Source organism: Patella vulgata, chromosome 4 (genome assembly GCF_932274485.2).
Source record: "Patella vulgata chromosome 4, xgPatVulg1.2, whole genome shotgun sequence".
NCBI lineage: Eukaryota > Metazoa > Mollusca > Gastropoda > Patellidae > Patella > Patella vulgata.
Window position 1 is genome coordinate 57,097,999 of NC_065882.2, and position 23,994 is coordinate 57,121,992.

Genomic DNA, 23,994 nt, shown 5'->3' on the forward strand with positions numbered 1-23,994 from the left:
GCGCCGAAATTCCTTGAAGTGGTTTTGTCCGTTAAAGTTATTTCTTATTTTAATTTATAATATAGCTACAAATTTTTAAACGGACTATTTTGGGCTCAATAGCTTAATGAACAGTCTACGATGCTTATTATTTCAGAAAGTTCCTCGGATTTATTCAATGCAACATTTTCCCACATGTCCGTCTTTTTTAGCCCTATTAATTTTAATTGGTAAAACAAAAAATAAAGACAAACCGGACTACTGTTTTTGGTAGTCTTCACCTAGTGACACGCGCTTGATCACGTGATCACAAAACGTAAACAATAAACGAGCACGTGTTTACTATGTGTACACTCAACGAAGCCAAAGAACGTTAGTGATAATTTATGGGACTGCGTTTATAGATTAAGTTCGCCTATCCGTTCAATGTGAACGAATATTAAGACTTTTTTTGAATGAAAAGCGACACGTCAGACTGCACCTAGATCTATTTTTAATTTCGGAATTGTGTCAATCATGACAGTCTCCCAAAATTTTCCCCAATCAGAGTGAGGCTTTTGACCTTGTTTCCGGAAATTGAAAAAAATGGCGCACATGGATTCGTCAACAATTACAGTGAAAACAGCAGACGGCCGGCTGACTCCCGACAAAGACGATATGTTAGATCCTGGCGGTGACGAAATGAAGAAGAGTAGTTCTAGATTCAAAGTAGCTCGAGTTGAATTTGTTGAAAAGAAGGACGACAATGAAAATGAGGATGGGGACTGGAGTAAAACCGACCAAGTCAATCATGGCAACAGAAGCCCGGAATCTCCAAGTGTTACGTTTTCCCTTGGAACCGATTCCTTGACACATTCATATGATACAGGCAACATGAAAACGTTTGCAATGAACACACATGAAGCCTTGCCATGTATGGATCATTATAGGAATATTTTGTCAGCCACAGGAGTTTTGAAAAGTAGACCGACATTGGCAGAATTACATGAAGAAATGGCAATAGAAATGGTAAGTAGTCGCCATGATTAAAGGTGTGCTCCCACACAGTCTCAATTAAATTTTATTATTTTGTGTAAATAGATACTAAGATTGATTTGGATATAAAGAAAAATCAAGGCTTGAGAAATCTTCACAGGTTGTTGAAAAGTAATTTCTAATTTGCTATGATTTGACTATAATAATATAAACAAGGTAGACTGTAGTTCCACACACAACCAAACTTTTGGGAAAATCCAGTCAGATAAGGGCTATCTAGTATCTATAGCATTAATTGTTAACTGTCATTAAGAATTACTGGAAACAACCATTTAGATATCATATTTGATACCATTTTCCCCACTTTTGACTTTTTTGTTTGCAAGAAATTCAACTTTATCAAAGAATTTCTGATGTACTAATTATATTTACTAATATATATATTTAGATCTATGAACATGTGTTTTATAGTGAGCTTTTACTGGATTCCCAATTGACAACATTTCTTTGATATGGTCTTGAATTCTTTCATGTGCAGAACAAAAGGTCACCTCTCTGATCCACTTTATTATTTACTCTAATGCCCAGTTTCTTTTTATTTTACAAGCAACCAGATGTTATCTATTAATTGTTTGCAGGAAAATTATCACAAAATAAATAAATGGTTTATATTAGTTACGTTCAAAAGTTGACTAAATTGTGTTTTATTTTGATATACAGTGTAACGTCAGCTACCCTAATTTATCAATCTTTAGTCAATGATACACTACAGTATGCGATATGCAAATAAGATTATTTGTCTTCTAGCATATATTGAAGGCCAGTATTTATCGATTTCCTCTGGTTTGAACATAACAGAAACAATAAAACAATTATGTCAAATCAGTAACTAATTTAAATCCTGAAAATAAAGAAATATACTAGGTGACAAAAGAAAGAAAATGGTAGGCCTATCCACTCAGAACAATTTGTTCAAATATTCATTGTTCGGTTCATCATGTATGCAGTCAGTTTGGTTGATCATGTATGTGTTGTATCAAGCTTCACTGTTTGTCTGACACGGTGTTCTATAAAAATGTTGATAATGATGATTGTCCCCCGCCTTTCGAAGAAAGCAGGGGACTATTAAAATGGGTTTGTCCGTCTGTCTGTCCGCCTGTCCGTCACACTTTTTGGGACACAATAACTCTCCTTCTAATTGACCTAGAATGTTCAAACTTGGTGTAGGTGTTTATTAGGTCAGTGCCTTGATGGATTTCGAAGATGAGCATTTTGCGGCTTAGGGTAAGCAGAGATAAGCAATTTGATTGATTGATGCTTTGGGACACGATAACTTTAGTTCTAATTACGTGAGAGTGATGAAACTTGGTGTATAGTTTCATTACATCAATACCTTGACTAAGTTCGATGATGAGAATTTTCTGATTAGGCTAAGGAGCAATAAGCATTTTGATTGGTCAAGACTTTGGAACATAACAACTCTTCTTCTAATTGAGGTAGAATGTTTAAACTTGATGTAGATGTTCGTCTTGACTTAGTTCAATGATTAACATATCGAGCTAAAGCTAAGCAGAGATAAGCAATTTCCTTGGTCGATGCTTTGGGACAAGATAACTTTGATTCTATCTGATAGAGAGTGATGAAACTTAGTGTATAGTTTATAATCAGTTTGATTGCTTGATACTTTTGAAAAAAATAGATGTGCGATTAATTAATATGTGTCATCTATTTATTTGTGGATTTCGACGGGGGACATCAGCCTCACTGTTGGCTTGTTAATAAGTATAGCTTGGGAGCAGATTAATACATTTACATTTAGAAATTTGCCAGATGTACTATGTAAATGTTAATGTTCAGGAATGAAAAATAACATTTTAAGTCAATTTCTCTTCATGTAGGCCTATGCGAGATTGTAATTTATTAGGGGTTTTGTTATTTTAATCACAAAATTTACTCCATTTTCATTAGGCTACTGTAGCTGTCTTTAACAAAGTTGTATGCAGATATATAAATAAATATGAAATACATGTAAAATTGTTATCAGTTTTTTCAATTCAATAGACTTGCCTTATAAGTGATAAATTTATAATCTCATTTGCATACCAGTTTTGCACATAATTGGATGGCATTAGTTTTAGATTGATAACCGCTGCGGCCAGCGTGTAATGCTGACAATCCCATTGCAGGCAACATGGTCATGTTGACCTTTCATTGTAAATGATTGATTTATTATGCCCTTCAAGTTGAAAACCAAATATGGTTGGTATTTTCAAAAATTGGAAAGATTAAGTACGAATGGCATTCATGAGATGAAAGATGGGTCTTGTTATCTACAAGACTAACTGGAACTGGATGCTAGCAGGTGCAGTTATGATCAAGTCACGCTTCTTAATGTACATGTACATAATTTTACTGTCTTACGCCTTCTGGAGAAAACAAAGGAACTATTCATCTGCTCGGCTGTCTCTCTGACTGTTCATTACACCTTTTGGAACATAATAAAGAACTCTTCTTCAAATTGAGGTATAAGAAATTTGATTTGTCGATGCTTATGGACATGGTGAGTTTAATTGTACCAGAGTGCGAGTGATGAAACTTACATCCATTATATCATGATCTTGATTAACTTCGATAATTATTATTGTCTGCTTAGGATAAGCATTGTGATAAGCAACTTGAAATTGGTCATTGAGTATGCGGAAACGCTATTACCTTGGGGGAGTTCCCACTGTTCCCCTCATAGCACACTGTATGGTATGAGCGTCTTCATTTGCACAGTTGTTGCAGAAAAGAAGGATGCTAAATTTTGTTTGGCTGCTGGAAGCTTTATAAAAAAATAACATTATATATGTGTGTGTGTGTGGAACACTTATGGTCCATAATCAATGAATGGCCTTACTGTGAAAGCTCAGTAAAAGTCACGCCATTTATAAAAGCTGATTTTTGTTTAACAGCTGAATACAACTTTATAATCTTTCCAGAAAGAAATATTACTTTCTTTTTAAACATAGATGGTCTATTTTCATAAAAATACCTTTAGTAGAAACCATCAAAAAAGTGATTATGCTTTATATAATTTTAACAAAAGACCCTTTGTTTAGTCTATGCCGAATCATGATGTCTTTTTTGTTATCATTATTTTCAAGGGCAAAGACATACTTTGACTGTCTGCATTCATTCACATTGCATAGCGAGGCATGATATTCACTAAATATCACTTGTCAGTTTGTCTTCTGATATTGGATTTTATTAACCGAATAATTTTTGGACCAGGAATTGGTCGCTAATCGCAACTCATCTTGTTCTTCTTGGGGTGACACTCTTGAAAAAGCCTAAGGCTTCGTCAATTCAAGTCGAGTCGACATGAAAATTGGCTTCTTCTTCTTCTTGAACAATTCTGCATCGATTTGGTGAATTAGTTTTAAATTCCATCCAACATCTTGGTCAGTTCCTGGTCCATAGTACAATCATACTTGTTTTTACTAACATTATTATGAACAAGGTTTCAACCAAATGTCTCATCAGTTCTTTCTCAACGTTATTATAATGGAATTATAGTTGAAAATACAAGTTGTGTCAAGTTCTTCCCCCAGGCGGATTTCATATTATTTAACGAATAACTGAATATATATATATAAATTGGATCTCACATTGACCTTCATCCCAAAACTAGTTTTACTTTAATGGTGCAAATAAAGGTACTTTAGATTTGACATGTTCAATTTTTATGGTGTGATGAAACACAAAAATGGGTGTATTTAACCTGAACTTTGGTTGTTTGTAATATTATCACTGTTTTATATTAATACAATTTTTATAAACTTGGTTAGTGATGACAAACCAAAATATTCTTCTCTGTGTAACCTCTTTTAATATGACTTCTAGTGATCTATTGCTAATGTCACTTATATCACGGTTTATATACAGAAGCTTGCCCTATATCTTGAAAATTATGCATTCTTAATTGCTTGGCCTACATGTATATTATCCATCCCAGATACCACGGGTCAATGACCCTCATTAAGAAGCAAACATTCCATCAGATAAGTTATCTGTATCATCAGCTTTTCATTTAGAAAATTGTTCTATCACTCCGTCAAACAATGCCTAACTATGCATGTGATTTATACAATTAATGCAACAAAATTTAAAATGTTTCTTTATTTGAATAATATTGACTGCTCTTTATTTAGCATGCTGTCTTTCAATCTGTTTCACAGAGGATTACGAAAGTCTTCTAATATCTCTGTAAAAGGTGGCTACCTTCAACACGTGACATCTTATCACGTGGCGTCAATCATTGGCTCAATGGTGCATGCATAGTTTAATAGTGTCTTTTACTCATATCATTTTAATACCCGTTTACAACAAATAGGAAATAAATTTTACCTACAAATATGTCAAACATCTTTATTTATTTTTCTAATACATAAAAAAAAAATGTTTTAGAATTTCAATTGTCGGTGGAAAAAAGTTAATATTTCTGGCTCATTAAGCCGCATCGATGTCATCCTTATCAGTGATTGTAGCGACCTAGCGAATATTCAGTGCTGATCAGTGTGGCTGTCTATGTGAGATCAACTTTGGCCATCGGCATTAGTAGGTAGGCCTATTGCTAGAAATACTTGTCTGTGTGCGAACATTCATACAAAATTTTGATTCTATTGAACGGTTAACATATCTTCCAAATCAAATTTTTTATTTTGTCTAAAACTTCAGATCTGTGTTCGGAGGAATTTGTAATACTAGAGACAGGTATCAATATTGTAGACCATCGATTATTCATACAATAACATTCTTATTCCAAATGAAATCGTTGATATATCACTAACGCATTTTATTCTGTAATAATGATAATTTAACTAGATATAAGATTCATCAAATAAATAAGCTTACTACATGTACTTGTACAATATTGTCACTTTCTTGGTGTTATTGTGATTTTAACTTAGCTTAACATCTGACAATAATATGACCGGATGTTAGTTTTCACCACAACAATAGAGTTTATAGTACTGTAATACAAGTTAAATAGAACTAAGTCAAGGCAAAATACTGTAAATATGGAGTTCTTTATATCCACATACTTGTCTATTCTCATTTAAACTTTCCCTAATATTGTTACTAAATATTACACAGATGTGTGCCAAAGTTTTAAAAAAGTCATTGCTAAAAAAAAAAAATGAAAATACTAAACAATGTGAACTAGTCCAATCCAGTCAAATTTGGTTTTGTAAAAAGTAACATAGATAATGTCATCAACAAATTCCTTCCATAATAAGAGCTTAGCTAGGGTAATCCATGAATGCATTTACAAGACTTTATTAGGCTAATAAAGAAGACTTCCCACATACAAACTAGGTGTGATTTGATGATATATATATTTGTACTAAAAACATATTCCAGCTAAATTATCTATCATAAGTCTGTTTCAAATTCCTCACAAAGCATTTTTAATTGCAAGGCACTTTCCCAAACCTATTTTAAACAGTCTTGTGTGTCACGTTTCTTGATTGAGGCGATGGTTATTTCCAACTTCTATTTGTTGTTACTCTTTGTCCATTCACCATAAATACCATAAATACTGAAGCCTAAGTAAATGCTTGGATTAAGCTGTATGTTTAAGTCTCTCTCTATTCGATATAAGAGTTGGCCATAGTGTCACTGCCAGGTAAAATTGTCATTTGAAGGATTTTGTATTCCCTTGCTAAACTACAATTCTGTGAAAGTTGAATCTCAGACAAGCCAGCACCACTTATAAGTCTTTGCTTAGATCTTTTATCATGGGCTTCTTTTTTATCTGATGGAATCCAAGCCTAACATTATCTGCCATTGATATTTTGAATTTGATTTCTTAAATAAATATTGAATAATCAATTAAGTACATTGTAATATGGATTAGGCTGTGAAAATTTTAGATGTTCTAATACGCAGATGATATAATGAATAATTATGATAGCCAAGATCTGTTGAGTTTATGATATAAAAGTTATTTTTTTCATATTTTCATAATTTGCTTGTTGTAATAGTATAACTTTTGTCAGCAGCAATCATATAGTATTATTAAGAGACACAGTCACATGAATTCTGATAATGGAGACGGTTCTGGAATCTTCCACAGGTTCTTCATAATGATTGAACAATATCACTGACGTTTGCTGCCAATAATAAATATTTTTCCATAGCCTTTGTCATATTATAGAGTACAGCTTAAAATTACAAAATCTATTTTTATAACTTTCATTTTAAGCAAAATCAAAGAGGTTTAGCTCCTTTAACATGTACGTGTACTCTAAAACAGTACTTGATTACCAACGAGCTAAAAGGTTTAATACGTGTACATTGTATGTTGTAACTCAAAATATTCAAAATGTTTTGTATTTTTAGGATGAAGCTGGTGGTGATGCTAGAGGAAGACATAAAGAGCCATTAATAGGTAGTGAGGAGAAGATAATAGGTGATGGACAGCCTGTAGTAACAACAGAAAAGACAACCGGTTCAACCAAGTTTGGTTGGATCAAGGGCGTTCTGGTATGATGAAATAATTGTAAATTGTATTGATTCACTGATGCTTCAACTAGTTCAACACATTTTTTTGTCTGGTGTCAGCCTTTTGTTTATACAGCTCACATTTAAAGGTCCAAGATAAAGCTGAAGATATCAGATATCTCGATAAATTACTCGCTTACTTTATTACAAAACTCGTCCTATTTAATTTAACAAAGAATAAATTTAAGAATAAGAGATTCCTTTTAAAATCAACAGAGCAGCACATTTTATGAATACCTTATTACATAAACTTGTGTGCCAACATCTGACTTCAGTTCACATCATTTATATTGTTAGATCTTTATTCCTACTAAAACAAAATAAATAAAAATCTATTCACATGACAACTTTATGACACATGATAAAATTTTGTTTTAAACTAGAATCATTCATGATTTCATACCTAGGCTAGAGCTGTTCTCAGTCATTTAATGAAAGTCTAGACAAATAATGGTTGTAGTTTTTAATTGAACTCAATTTATGTCCACTATAAATAACCAAGTAGCATAATTGGGATGCCTGATACTATTTACAATACATCTTACAACATATAAACAACTAGTATTTCGTTGTACAAGGGTGCTAATGTTGTTGACTGGGCCTTTATTTTATATGCCCACATTTTCATGTGGACGTATATTGTCATTGCCCCTGTCCTTCGGTCCACAATTTGTTTGTGGACACTCTACATCTCACAATTCTTATCTGATTTTGATGAAACTTTATATCCCAAAAATCTTTGTTCCTTTCGATCCTGGATTATGGCCCCTGATTGTACGAAAAATCACGTTTTTACCTTGTGGATCCTCTAGAGGTCACAATCTTTATCCCATTTTAAAAAAAAAACATTTGAGTATGTCACTGTTACACCCTAACGATGGTTGAGTTTGAAATTCGTGAAAATAGATCCAAACTGCCTGACAAAATGGCCATGAAAGTATGTAATACCAGGGTTGTGGACCCTTGGGGTTTTTTTTTTATCTAATTGAAAACCCTTCATGTTTGACTAACTTTAAACCAAATCCATCAGACCTAGACTGATTAAACTGAGTGATTAAACTTGTGTATTTCATCACCCTGTGGGACTTTTTACAAGATAAACTTTGCCAATATATTTCAAAACTATTAAATTATAAAAGCTTTTCTTTGTATGTTTTGTTTTTTACCATAGATAGTTCAATGTGATAATTGGTTTTCTTGTTTCCAGATAAGATGTTTATTAAATATATGGGGTGTTATGTTATTTATACGATTGTCATGGTGTGTAGGACAAGCTGGTATGGTGTGTACTTCATTAATTATTTTATTATCGGGTGTCGTAACAACTTTAACAGCTTTATCTATGTCTGCTATATGTACAAATGGTTCAATAAAGGGAGGTGAGTTGTTATCCAATCAATCTCTTTATATGGAAATGCTAACCCATAGCTTGTCGTCTGCTTATAGTTATAAATGTCCCTATTGTAACATTAATAAGAAAGCTGGCATATGAATGCCTGCTTTACAATCCTTTAGGTACTCTTCCTCTGGGAATATTCGATTATTGGAGAATCGTAGATCAGTACATTATTTCAGTCCCACAAGGAACTAATTTAATACACATGATAAATTTACTAGTACACATTAAACGTTCAAGTCTGTCTTCCTGGATGACTAACTCCATATCTTCGCTAGACATGAATGTTAAGATCATAATTTATTTAAGCTGTGTGTCAAGTCAGTCTGACATAAAGAGAACCTGTATTGGTCAAAAATTAAAAGAATATTTAGTTTAACAATAAAAGAGATATAATTAGACTGAAATGTGAAATGCATGAATTATTTTTGTGCTTCATCACTCATTACTTTTTAAAATCGAGTATCATAATTATGAAAATATTTCAGTGGCTACACTTTTTACCTTATTTAATAAAAACAATTACATTTAGAATTATATGGTATTCACTTAGTATGATATTTATTTTATTTTTTTTTACTGTTAGATTTATATATGTTGTTATACCTACTACGATATGTATTTTAAGTTTGAAATAATAATATTTAGTATTACATTCTATCATTGGAGATTATTTGAACTTGATATAACAATCTATTTTAACTTTATGTAATAATCTGTTTTAAGGTGGAGCCTATTTTATGATATCACGAAGTTTAGGACCTGAGTTTGGTGGTGCCATAGGTCTGATATTTTCTGTAGCTAATGCTGTAGCTGTAGCTATGTATGTTGTTGGTTTTGCTGAAACTGTTAGAGATTTATTAAAGGTGAATAAATAGATACATTTGTTGTATAGCTAGCCCCAGTAAAATATTGTTTAATTAAAAACTGAATAACTCTGGTGAAAAAGATAGTAGACAAAATTATTACTTAACAATGACTTACTGTATGACGATATGGTATATTGAATTTATACAAAAATCCATTATGTAAGAGCTAAATATGCCTATTGCTGATCTTTTTTTTTTGGCCTCAAATGATAAATTATTATTTAAACATTTATTAACATAAGCCCATATGGTAATCAACTGTCTGGACCATTTGTTCCATGTCAGACGTATATGCCGGTCATGGGGGCTACAGAAAGTGACTGAAACTAGATCTGACCCATAGGTCATTTTGTATGTCGGAAAAATAACGTTTTTTTTTCAAAACCCAATTTTCAAACATGGGTACGATTGACCTCTGCTATGTAACAATAAAATTCTACAGCCTGTACAGAGCCACATAATCTCATAATTGGTGTTATAGTAGAGTTGTACACATAGTTGTCAAAGAGATTATTATGATCTTCGAAAAAAGTGCAATCCAATATGAAGTACTGCTCTTTGAATCCAAGCAACTATCATATTTCATAATAACAGCACAAAAATTACATAAATCCTCAACGTGTTGGGAGAAAAATGCTGTAGAATTTTTTTTTTACAGTGGTATTACAGCTTTGTTGGAATTGTAGAAATAAAAGCTAGAGATTAGTAAACTTGCTAACCGAAAAATTAAGAAAATAATTATGTATTCCATTGCTAATTCACGTAGTAGTATTGATAATTCATGTGTCACAAAACTGTTGTGCATATGTTTACTTTTATTATGCACGACAATATTCTAGGGGGCGCTAGTTTGCTAGCTGTGAAGTTGTCTGTCATTAATTCATTAGTTATTAGGATTTACGTCACAATTCTGCATTTTGTAATGCAGTAAGAGATGGTCTAAAACCGATAAATGTGAGAAATTTTAAGTAGATTAGAACACTGCAGCCATTTAAGAGTTTAAAGACTGTCAAGTATCATGGCTATGATAGTAAATAATCTACCTTATATTTTGTCAAAACTTCTAACACTCATAACTTCACACAGAATAAAGTAACGTGACTGAAATTTTCAATATACATGTTTCATTATCTGTTTTGAACTATTTTTACCACCGACGGCCAGCTTTTTACATAATTCTTACTTAATCAAGTGGCGTGGTTTCAGTTCTCCGCAACAAGGATTAGGGTCGCCTGTCCAGTCTCCGGTGTTTTATCTGAATCCTCTGGTTACCTCTCACAGCTTAAAACCTCTACGTACAAATAAATTATTGAAATAAAATTTAACTATATGTTAGTCCCAAAATGACCTAGTTTGTGTCAAGTGGATGTTAAACCCCATTTCTCTTTCTCTCTCTAATTCTTACATAATGCATCTTTAATGTACCTGTGAGTTGAATACATTGCATAATAAAAATTAGTCAAATGAGTTGTTGGTAAATTAAATTTGCGTATCTTAATTGAAAATGTCTACATTTTTTTGTTATGATATATTTACAGGCCAATGATGCGTTAATGGTAGATGAAGTGAATGATATACGTATTGTTGGTGTTATAACTATTGTAATATTATTAGGTATAGCTATTATAGGAATGGAGTGGGAAGCCAGGGTAAACATTAACTTTTTCTCACTTCCTTCCATTATAGAAATTATGCTAAAGATGGCATTTTAAAGTAATGGTAATCATATTATTAAATGCCACATTCATTTTATTCTTCTACATTAGTTTACAAATATTAAATAGAACAATTGCTTGATGAGTAATTCAGAATTTTTATATTTTTTTAATAAGATGAATAAGAAACCCCTTTGTACACCATTGGTAGCACATTAATGTATTATCCACAATATCCTTGTGAACATGTATATTTGTGGATCTTTGAATCAAATGTATTTTCTAGAATGATCTGACACAGAAATTTTAAATTCTGATTTTTAAAATGGGAAATCAACCTAAAGTACACATGTATATTATAAACTTTTATTTTGATATATTCAGGCACAGTTAATCCTGTTAGGAGTATTGATAATAGCTCTAGTAGCTAGTGCTGTGGGTTCTTTTTTGCCACCTCCAGAAGAGAAAGTTGTTAAAGGATACATAGGTTATAATGGTAAGATATAACATAGACATATTTTGTTTCTGGTTTTATGAGCAAATTGATGTAACAGATAGGCAGTTTATGAGTGAAGGTATCTCTACAGTTTTCCCTTATGCTAAAATCTTCATGCTGAAAGTTTGATGGCTGGGTTCAAAGTAAAATTGTGTTTAACATGTAAAGTTACTTGTATTGTTTATTGACTGTATTCATAGTCATTTTATGTTTAAAATAGCTTAAAGCAATTGCACTATCTATTACAGTAAAATTATTTGAGGAAAATCTGTTACCTGATTATAGAGAAGGAGAAAGTTTTTTTTCTGTGTTTGCTGTTTTTTTCCCTGCTGCTACTGGTATTCTAGCAGGTGCTAACATATCGGGGGATTTAAAAGTAAGTACATACATAACTGTAAAATGTGATACTATTCCCTCCATTAATGGTTTGATAAAGCTGATCTCATTAATGGATACTGATATAATTTTAGAAAGAATTTGAGAACTTGACACAAGACACATTTCTTCTTCATGTGACCGAATATCGGAATATATGCATGGCTGACAAATATTATGAAATGATTTTTAATATCCTACTTTACTGCATCAACCAGGCTAATGAAGACGTGCATATGCCATGAGGGAAATTTTGCCTGGTTCTCTATGTGACCAACAACTTCTACAACCCATTTGAGCGCCAGGTTCTCCGTCTTGTACTTCTGAGGAACCTTTCTGGGATCAACACTGGGATCGACACCTCAAACCTCCTGGTTAGTTCAGCCAGTGTCTTACTCACTAATTCCGCAGATTTCAGTGTAGTAAATATATGTATTGGTAAAAACAACAAGTTACCGACTCGTAATATATTGGGCATATATTTTCTGATCGCTGATAACATAACCACGATCTGTTTATCACTATTCACTTTTGTTTAATATGAAAGGTCAATTTTGACATTCATACTATTTTATGATAAAAAATTTATTTTGTTGCAATATTTCTTTTTACAGGATGCATCTGCATCGATTCCAAAAGGAACATTGATGGCTATCTTGCTGTCTACCATTATATATCTTATTGTTGCCTGGATGTTGGGAGCTAGTGTAGCAAGAGATGCTACTGGTTATCTCCCTGCTATAGTAGTCACCAACTTCACTAGTACAATAGTAAATGGTACAACTGTAATGAATAGTACCAATATTATTATTCCCAGACATTATAATTTAGATATTATACGAAATTGTAGTCAGACAGCAAGTGGGGTTTGTGATAAATATGGATTATTGCATGATTATCAGGTTAGAAATTTAATTTCATATTAAAAATGTACTGATTTGGGCCAGTCTCATAGATTTCATTATTTGATCGCACGATATTGTAATTTGTGTAACACTTTGGTCCTTGAGACAATATTGGTTCTTTGCAAAATTGTTGCTTAACTCTGTCTATAGAGTCAAATCACACATACTAAATGAACGTGAATATATAGTTATACATAAAAAACAGTGATATTTTGGTAAAATCATAACCATTGTCAAGATATCCATCAAATTCTGGCTGTTAATTGACCTATAGTTGGTAGATCAAATAAGGTAATGTCTCCTCATTTAGTCGTGTGAAATAAAGAGGTTTATTCCATATATGGGATGGAAATTAACGTCATGGTTATCGAAGACCTGCAGAAATTAGGGGGTATAAATTAGGGTGTAGGGCGAGTTGGATCAGCTCATTCACAAATTCCTAGCAGCCATTATTATTGAGAACGAGGAACCTTCAAAGCCATTACAGCTTGGCAATAAAGTTGTAAAACCATTGTTGCTGTAGTCTTGTTACGATCACGAAGAAACAAATTCAACAATAAAAGTAGTCAGAATTGGTATGGTGAATGTCTTGGCACCGTAACTAGGATTTTAATTGAGGTGGTATATATCTAATAGATAATTCGATACAAGTTCTTTATGTCATGATTTGTGAAAGACATCAACCTTGCCATTCTTGTCATTATAATTTCTTTTCATGTGCATGTATTAGGAACTCTTTGATCACTTTGGTTGTTCTTGCATTCGTAACTGTTTGGTACATGCATTAGTAAATATTTGGTACATTTATTATGAACTATTTGGTACATGGATTTGGAAATAGTTGATCAGTCATACACATATATTTGGAACTAATTGATCAGTCATACTCATATATTAGGAACTATATGATCAGTTATACTCGTGATCAGTCATACTCATATATTAGAAACTATAAGATCTGTCACATACATGTATTAGGAACTATTTGATCAGTGATATACATATATTTAGAACTTTTTCATCAGTCATACACATGTATTAGGAACTATTTCATCAGTCATACACATATCATACACATGTATTAGAAACTAAATGATGTCATGTACCATCCTCGGTAGAACAAAACGATACCACTGGTGATACCGAGGATGGTCATGTATTTAGAAATATTTGATCAGTTATGAATCAGAAAATTTCCAAGCTGACTGTATTTGTGGCACTTATTGCATTGATGATTTGACTTGTTATTTAATTGTCTTTCTGTGTTTTATAGGTTATGGAAATGATGTCTGCATTTGGACCATTAGTAACGGCTGGTATATTCTCTGCAACCCTATCATCAGCATTAGCTAGCCTTGTGTCAGCTCCTAAAGTCTTCCAGGTATTTAAACATATTTCTTAAAGTGGAAATACTTCTTTTCAAGCCAGAATAATCGTTCGTCATAAATCAGCTTTTAATAATAATTAATTTAGAATGACTAACATTTTAGGTTGTTGTTCTTGAATAATGTGTTTTGTTTATATTTCTGTATTGTTGCTTACTATAAACTATCCTTTTTGCAGTCTTAACTTCTCGCGCCTTCATCCTCAACTTATTGCTTTCTTGAGTTTTAAAATCGTTGTCTTCTTGTTCCTCAACTTCTTACCCTATTGAATTATATAAATACTTTTTCGACACTGTAAGTAAGTGTCTATAATTATGTGTTTGTCCATCTGTCTTTTCGTTGGTTTTACACTTTCTTAAAAAAGTATAATGCCTCGTATATTGTTTTTGTGAGAAACTCTGGTATTAGGTTGAAGGACTCATTCTTGATAATACAGTATCTGAAAATAATTATTTCTACTGTTTTTAGGCTGTGTGCAAGGATAAAATATTCCCTAAAATCCACATTTTTGCTAAAGGTTATGGCAATGATGACAGTCCAAGATTGGCATATTTATTAGCTTTTGCGATTGGTTTTGCTTTTGTATGCATAGGTAAGTTTGAAAACATTTTTAGACTTCCATCTAGATAAACCATTATAGGTGTGTCGAACACAGGCAGCACAGATCGAAAATTTACATGAAGCTGATTGGGCAAAATTGGAACTATAATCTGAAGAATGCTCTTCTAAATTTGGCAAGAGGAATGCTATGACTTAACTTATCTGGATAAAATCAGGGTGTGCTATCCTATTGTGTGGTGGCCAGGTACACAAATATTTTGTGGTTAGCTTATGTTTAATAATATGTCCATTTATATAGTGACAAATCCACAAAACGTGCTCTTAGCACATGCGAAAACTATATACAAAGGTTCATTGTCAATATTTGTAATGGATTTTGAAAAGATGAGTTTTTATTTAAATCATCTGAATTTTATTATTGTGATAGCTTTGATTGAATGCTCTTATGAATATAAAGTACAAGGAATTATTTTTACCTGTGTAACTGTAGTGTAATTATATTTCTAGGTGATTTAAATGCCATAGCTCCTGTGATATCCAACTTCTTTCTCATGTCGTATGCCCTGATTAACTATTCCTGTTTTGATGCCTCATTAGCTAGATCTCCAGGTTAGTCCATCATGTTATATCATAAATTTTCATATTTGGTATTTGTAGAGAAACTTTAAAAATAATTTCTAATGTATGATTTTTATACATATACAGTTCAAGAGCTTTGATTTTCACAGTTTGTTATAGGAGAAGTATCAAATTGTGTCTTACCAGCCTTTTCTCTTGATTATCTGCATGATACATCATACGAATACCATGAAAAGAGACAAAAACATAACAATTAAATCATTGTTGCAAGCATTTGTTGGTGTTGTTTTATATCTTTCCAGTTGATATGAAAGATTGATTTATCTTGTTATTTTTAGGTTGGAGACCAGCATTTAGATTTTATTCTATGTGGATTAGTTTATTAGGAGCTATAATATGTCTAGCTGTTATGTTTATAATTAATTGGTGGACAGCTTTAATAACATTTGGTGTTATTTGTGCCTTGTTTGTTTACGTCCATTATAGAAAACCAGGTAAGTTTAACAAAACGTACAATTATAAATTCAGTGGTTTATAAAAAATAATATTTACATCTGGCCTCAGTGGTGAATAATCTGAGGTTAAACAAAAGGTATACCATACAGTTATATATGCCTCTATTTATATTACTGTCAAGTCTCACTTGAGTGGTGATTAATCTGTAATTTTCATGATTTTGCTGCCGTTTTTCCTTTTAATTTATTCTATCAAGGCAACACCCTTTTTAAGCCATATAGAAACAACAGATTGAGCATACAATAACTGTGCCAAAATCACTTGATAATACAAGTACCCAAGACTCTGTTACATGTATTGTCCCATCACTAAATCTTGTGAACACAAAGTTAAATTATTTTTCATTGCCTGTAGATATATATGTTGTTATATTATAATCATTATGTTCAAATTTCAGATGTTAATTGGGGTTCATCTACACAAGCCCATGTATATAGATCAGCTTTACAGTCGGCACTAAAATTAATATCAGTTGAAGACCATATCAAAAATTTTAGGTCAGTATACAACCTGATGTATTAATGTAATTTAGGTTTCATCTTTGAGTTTTTATCAGTAAAGACATTTGATGTGCTCAGTAGCCTCTATAGATTTTCTTTTTATAAAATTAGCATTTTCTGTTTTGTTAAATCTTACTCTATACACAATAAGACAACTAAACTAAAATTGTGTTTAAAACTCCTGAAATAAGAAGTGGTACCAGGTGCTTTAAAAAGACTACCTTGCCTTAAGCAGAATAGTTATTGTCAACACCTTAAAGCTAAATCAAACTATAGCTTGGATATATTAGGCTCATGTAAATGGGGGGTGGGAGTGGATGGCTGAATGGTTAGCACGCACACGCTCTATCATACAGTCTGTCATTGCGTCAACTGGAGGGGTTTCGATTCCCCGGTTGTACGTGACAAGGAGTAGGGATGCCTGTCCAACCTCGTGGGTTTTCTCCGGGTCCTCCGGGTTCCTCCCACTGCTAAGGACCCCAACGTGCAAGCAAATTATTGAAATAAAATTGAACCGTGTGTTAGTCCCAAAATGACCTAGTTTGTGCCGAGTGGACTTAAACCCCATTTCTCTCTCTCTCTCTCTCTTTCTCTCTCTCTCTCTCACTCTCATGTATATGGTAATTGTATTATTGGGAAAAAGAGGGGGAACAGCGACACTCCCTTAATAGAGTAGTAGAGGTTGGACAGGCTAGTAGATCTGTGTAGCTGCTGGATCAAGAGTAGATATGTAAAACTGCTGTTGTGTGGTTAATTTTAAAAATCTAGTAATTATAGTAGTAATTTTGTATGTTGATATTATTTAGACCACAAGTATTAGTATTATCTGGTGTACCTGAGAACAGACCAGCTCTAGTAGATTTTGTATCTCATATAACTAAAAAAATCAGTTTAATGGTCTGTGGTAACATTGTGGTGGTAAGTTAGTTTATTATATAAATCACCTTGTAATTTTCAGTTCAAATTAAATTTAAGTTGTGAAAGCTTGTATAGTGTCCTAATATCATTGTTAACTATTGCATATTAAAGCATTTTGATTTTTTTTTTTTAAAAACAACTTTAAAATAAGCTTTTTTATGTTTTTATTCTAAAAATATGTTTACCTATATTTACTACAGGGTGACCAAAAGCATAATTTAAAAGTAGTATTATCAGAAGAAGCGTATGCTTGGTTGAATAAAAGACATATCAAATCATTCTATAGAACGGCTACAGCACCATCGTTTAGACTGGGAGCACAGTCCTTAATGCAGGTATAGTCTTTCTTAATTGTCTTTATAAACCAACGTGTAAATTCTGTGTTATATTGTCATCATCCAGGTCATACAATGTTATTGCCCCTCTTAAAACACAACTCCAGTTCTTAAAACATTCAAATAGTGAAAACCTAAAATAATAAAAACCTTAAATGATATATCAATCCCTTGCAATATTGTGAAGGTTTAATCTTTAATTAGTCCAAAAATTGTTCAATTCCGTACAGTATTTTATAAAGTTATGATAAATTGAAATTTCATCAATACTACACGAGCGTAACACAACATAGCTATCTTTTGTTGTTAGCAAAGAAACCTGATGGTCCTAGTTTAAATCCGATTGAATCCTTGCCGGGAGATTATCTATCTAGCGTTGGTATTTTGATTTTGTTTTCTTAATTAAGTGTTAAATAATCAATCTGAGAAATTCGATATCTTAGCGAAAATGGAAATGAGGCATCAAGCCTTTGAATATCAAGGTTTGAATTATTTAGTTGTGAAACAAATATTAGATCCCAATGAATGGTAGACATACAAAACAACTGTTTTAATCTGGTAATCCATACAATAGATGTCTTAATGGTATTAACTTTGTTAAGTTATTAATTATCTTGTTGTTTGCTATTGTAGTTATGTGGTATTGGTAAGCTTCGTCCTAATCTATTAATGATGGGCTTCAAATCAAACTGGTCTTCATGTTCCGGTAAAGAAGTTCTTGAATATTTTAATGTCATTCAGTAAGTATTTTTAATATATTCATAAAATGTAGAAATACTAATTACAATTGTGTTTTAGCCCTTGAATCTATATTAACATAATTTTGGTTTTCATTCCCTTAACTTTTGTATTAATAATGTTGGAAGGTTTGTTTTGAAGGGGGTGGGTGAGAATAAAACTGTTTCTCACTGTAATACTAGCCGTATTAAACCCTGTTGCGTATTAAACTCTGTTAGACTTCTCTAGTTGTGTATTTGCAGTTCAATTACTAAATGCCAATTACCAATACACAATTTATAACTATATAATGTTTATTTCTAGTGATGCATTTGATCTAAGATTTGGTATAGGTATATTAAGATTAAAGGAAGGTTTTGGTCTTGATGTTGATCATGAGGCAGATTTTGAACCAGACACACTTGATCCAACAGAGGATGGTAAGTTGATATTATGCCATTTCTTTAAAATTGTATGAAACTGACATATAGCCAAAAAGCCTGAATGATTTGCTTAAATAATTAGGCCAGACAAAAAAATATTCTTGTTCTCAGATACCACCGCATCATCAAAATTAGGCTGTGTCACGCATTTTTATTTTGATAAAAATGAAAATAAAAAATGAACTTTTACTCGTTTATATTTCTTGTGACCAAGGGAAGTAACTCTTTTGAATGTTTCTTGGTAACAGAAAATGAACACTAGACTGGACTGTCAAATACGTAACCATGGGGAATGCTATTGTTAAACAAATGTTAATTTATTATTTGCAAAGATGGTGACAATTATGCTGTCAATCTGTCTTTTTTTACGATTAAAATGCCTTATCTTGCCCCAAGAAATATGACTAGGAGAGAGATGACTCAAAATCCATGCTTTAACAATGAGTACGCCTTGTCGATACCACATAGAACTGATATGGTCGCCAAAATAAAAACCGGCGGATTTGAAAACATTTTCCCAGAAGTTAATGTAGGTAGATGAAGTCACAGAATTACTCGGCAGTATTTCAAATTTATACTTGTTTTTTGTTTTTCTTATATTAAGATTTGAATAAATATTAAATTTATAATAATATTGCGTGTTTCTTAAAAATGAGAAACTAGCTACAGTTTGACAGAATAAAAACAAAAAAACAAAAATGCCCTACCACATTAAATTTTTTTAAAAAGGTTTGTCTGAGAACCAGAATATTTTTTTTTGTGTGACCTTAGTTTTAACTCTTAAACTTTACTTTGCATTTTTTTATATGGTTCAGTTTTCACATGATATATTTCAAATTTTGCTAGATATGACTCACCTTAACAATGTCATGACAATACCTTGACTGCATTAGCCCACTTTGTGGTAAACTGGAGTAAACCAGATTTAAGTCATTTAAAAAAAAAGAGAATATTATCAAAAAATGTCTGATTTATAAAATGCGGTGTATTTGATGCTATTTAGTTAGTTTTGCAAGATATGTTCAGATATCTTCACTGGTGGAACAGAGTAGGTAGTCAAGGTATCAAATAGCATTTTGAAAATGGGTCTGTCCTTTCTACATGTCTGTCATTCTATTTTTTTTAAATTCAGTTTCTTTAATTGAATTTGAATCACAAAAAAAATGGCATGTCATCACATCTTTATTTTAGTGATATTTATACAAATTTAAGACTTTAATTGAAAAATTTGTTTATAGGAATTTTATTTCTAAGTAAAAAGGTCAAAGGTAATATATCACTATGTTGTTGTGGAAATATCAGGAGTAAACCTCATAATTACATGTACACACCTTCATTAATTTTTTATGATTTCAAAAGTAAAACATTTACCATTTAAAAGCTTACAGATTAGGAGCTAAAGAAGGACGACACTGAAGTTTCCATTACATTTCTGTTGTTTATCAGTTGTTACTATGTGTAACTGTTGTAATACTTGTTTACATTGACCATATCATGCACTGTATAATACGTGTTATCTATCTAAATGGTTTATCTCCCACAATTGTATATTGTTACGTTCATTATTCATTTATCACAATCTGTACACATATTTAATGTTTAATATTGTACCCAGTTCTAAAGCTTTATTATTCTTTGGCACACTTTAAAATTGACAGATCACAACAAACATTCTGTATAAGAAAAGTTTTAAAGTCAATAATTGAAAATTAAAATATGTTTTATTCAAAGATGTTTGCATCTTTGTGGATGTAGTAAATTTATTTTTTCTTATACCTACCAGTAATTCATGAATTTCTAGAATTAAATTATTTATTCAAAAGCTTTTTTGTTTTAAGAAATTATGTTTATAGGTTGGTAATAAAAAAAAACCCTGGATGTTTAATGTTTATCATGCAAGTCATATTTTATCTTGGGTTAAAATATTGACAATGTTATTTTAATAATAAGCTACCATATTCAACCAAATAAACACACATGCTCTAATGCAATTACATCCTTATTAATAATATATTATATCAACAATTGTTTACTATACTACAAGCAACTGAATAAACACAAAAAACATTGGATTTTAATCAAATTGTTGAAAAAAAAAAGCAAATGTACACATTATGTTGTTAATGCTTAGACTGCTTTATTGACTAACAGTGAGATTTTGTGAAAGACCATTTTCTCTTAAATTTAGTTGTCTTGATAGCAAATATTCAATACAATTTGATGCACTTCTGTTCGGGGAACACTAATAGTCCATATTAAAATGATACTGTATCTAAAATAGTCTTCTATAACAGTTAAATCTTCATTACTTGTAGACCAATAGACTGTGATATATAAAGTTATAATTATTTATTACTAGAGTGAAGATGTTTGAGATATACTGTGATATATGATATAAAGTTGTAATTATTTATTACTAGATGTGAGTGAAGATGATATAACACCAGAAGATACACCACCTCTTCTACAGGAGACTAAAACAACATCTAATATTAACGGTGGCGAACATAAAAACGCTAATAATGGTGGTGCACCAGTACCTAAACCTGACTTACAGATAAATAAAGAAGTTTTAAAAGCTATGAATAAATTTCATCGTGGTAAAAAGAAGGGAACAATAGATGTATGGTGGCTGTTTGATGACGGCGGTAAGGAACTTTGATAATATCAGATATTTTATGTTTGATTTTCAGATATATACACATCTTAATGTTATTACGACAAGGAAAGTACAAGGTGGTTATCAAACTATATCTGTTACGACTCTGTTATATACAGACTCTGTTACAACTCGGCTGCCCCGAGTAGAATCTTTGTAATGGCAGCCAGTAGGTACCAAGTCATTCAAGCAAAATTCACCTCCCTAGCATTACATACCTGACCATAGTAAAAACAAATACCTCTTAGGTCTCAAGTATTGTGTTGTTGAGACATTAAACCAAATTCCATTCCATTCCAAAGTCATGTTGGGTTGGAATCTCTGTATCCTTGAGCAAGATACTTTATATTAGTATTTGGTACCAGTTTGACTAGACACATTATTGTTATTATTATTCATCATCATCTTCTATAGTACTTCATTATATCCAGTGATATTTCTAAGTGCTTAACAAATGTCACATCACAGTTTGTAATAATATTTAAACAAGTGTGTTTTTAACTCCGATTTAAATTTAACAAAAGTTGAACTTTCTCTAATTCTCTAGTTTCAAACAGTTCTGTGTGGGTGGAACTCTTGTGAAACCATATAATAAGTTACCTGTTTTCATCTATTTATAACACACCCACTTTAATTATATTTATTGTCTAATTGACAGGTTTAACATTGTTGATACCCTACATTTTAACAACTAAATCTCACTGGGGTAATTGTAGATTACGTGTATTTACTGTCAGTAAGAAGAAAGGTGAAATAGACAGAGAACAACAACAGTAAGTTAAAAAAATCAAAAAAAAATCAATTTCACTATCAATGGGGAATATAATATTTTTACTTTGAGAAAATTAAAAATATTGGATTGAATAGTTATTATTTGTAAATTATAGCATTTTGATCTTGTCGACAACAAAAGTCATAAAGTGAGGACATAGGCAGTCACAGGTCCTATTACAAATTTTTGGATTATGTTTTCTAGCAACTTCAAAAACTTTCAGATAAATCTTTATATAACTGAATGGTCTAAAATTGGTTTGTGGGGATGAATTTTCATAGAGTGTGTTATTACACACACAAGAATAAAAAATACACCAAGATTTGTATAAGTTCAGTAACTTCATCAAATGATTATATGAAACTTAGACAAAGGCTTTAGTAAGGTCCAGTATGTTTACCAACTCAAAACTAATAGTCTGTTTTGCAGTGAATTTTGACTTAACTTTTTAATGACAATACTATTAATAAATTCATTTGGGTATTTTTCATTTTCTCATACAATAACACAAAAAAACTAGACAGAGTTTAATGGATGTGTATTCACTAATATAATGAGATAAGAATTGGATGTATCTTCAACATTTAAAATTTCAACAATATGGCCCTATTTGAAGTTGACTGAGTAGGAGTGAGACTCTAGGTTGATTGGTAACCCTTTTGCAATTTTGTGTTCACTATAGCAACAAGATTTGTATGTATATGATGTATATTTTTGTTTATTTTCAGAATGGCTACGTTATTATCAAAGTTTAGGATAGAATGTAAAGATATGAATGTTATAAATGTGTCAAAACCACCAAAAGAAGAAAGGTTAAAATTTATTATATATCAGTGTCCCTGATACATTTGAGGGATTTTTAAATCTCTTGCAAACTAAAATATTGTGAAAGTTAAATTTCTAAAAGGAATATCAGTCCAAAAATGGTTCAATTCCGTTACATATTCAAAAAGATTTGATGAATTGAAAATTTTGTCAAAATTTGGCATCATCTGCAGAGTATAAATTGGATATGGTCAAAACAAGCACCATTTATAATCTTCACTAAAATAAAATCTTTTGATGGGTCTTTTTATACGCCCACATTTTCATGTGGACGTATATTGTCGTCGCCCCTGTTTGTCCGTCCGGACGTCCATCCACAATTTGTTTGTGGACACCCTACAGGTCACAATTTTTATCTGATTTCAACGAAACTTTAAATATATCTTTATCTCCATAAGATCTCGGTTCCTTTCGATATTGGCATGTATCGGACCATAACTTCATGGATTATGGCCCCTGATTGTACGAAAAATCACATTTTTAGCTTGTGGACACTCTAGAGGTCACAATTTTGATCCGATTTTGATGAAACTTGAAATGCTTGTTTAATACCCAAGGATCTTGGTTCCTTTCGATATTCGCGCA

The 23,994-nt window shown here is 31.8% G+C and overlaps 1 protein-coding gene across 1 annotated transcript in view; it reads left to right on the top strand.

Annotated features, from left to right (window-relative positions):
• Nucleotides 1-254: 254 nt before the first annotated feature.
• LOC126818900 (solute carrier family 12 member 2) overlaps nucleotides 255-23,994 on the top strand; it is a 32,887-nt gene continuing 9,147 nt past the window's right edge. The window contains exons 1-20 of the mRNA XM_050546545.2: nucleotides 255-987; nucleotides 7,342-7,485; nucleotides 8,711-8,882; nucleotides 9,626-9,765; nucleotides 11,307-11,417; nucleotides 11,808-11,919; nucleotides 12,168-12,295; nucleotides 12,909-13,196; nucleotides 14,473-14,580; nucleotides 15,053-15,176; nucleotides 15,653-15,754; nucleotides 16,063-16,218; nucleotides 16,638-16,737; nucleotides 17,547-17,658; nucleotides 17,859-17,993; nucleotides 18,627-18,733; nucleotides 19,035-19,150; nucleotides 21,574-21,801; nucleotides 22,471-22,585; nucleotides 23,313-23,396. Of these exons, the coding sequence (XP_050402502.1) occupies nucleotides 565-987; nucleotides 7,342-7,485; nucleotides 8,711-8,882; nucleotides 9,626-9,765; nucleotides 11,307-11,417; nucleotides 11,808-11,919; nucleotides 12,168-12,295; nucleotides 12,909-13,196; nucleotides 14,473-14,580; nucleotides 15,053-15,176; nucleotides 15,653-15,754; nucleotides 16,063-16,218; nucleotides 16,638-16,737; nucleotides 17,547-17,658; nucleotides 17,859-17,993; nucleotides 18,627-18,733; nucleotides 19,035-19,150; nucleotides 21,574-21,801; nucleotides 22,471-22,585; nucleotides 23,313-23,396 (3,005 nt within the window). The 5' untranslated portion in view covers nucleotides 255-564. The remainder of the gene's footprint in view (nucleotides 988-7,341; nucleotides 7,486-8,710; nucleotides 8,883-9,625; nucleotides 9,766-11,306; nucleotides 11,418-11,807; nucleotides 11,920-12,167; nucleotides 12,296-12,908; nucleotides 13,197-14,472; nucleotides 14,581-15,052; nucleotides 15,177-15,652; nucleotides 15,755-16,062; nucleotides 16,219-16,637; nucleotides 16,738-17,546; nucleotides 17,659-17,858; nucleotides 17,994-18,626; nucleotides 18,734-19,034; nucleotides 19,151-21,573; nucleotides 21,802-22,470; nucleotides 22,586-23,312; nucleotides 23,397-23,994) is intronic.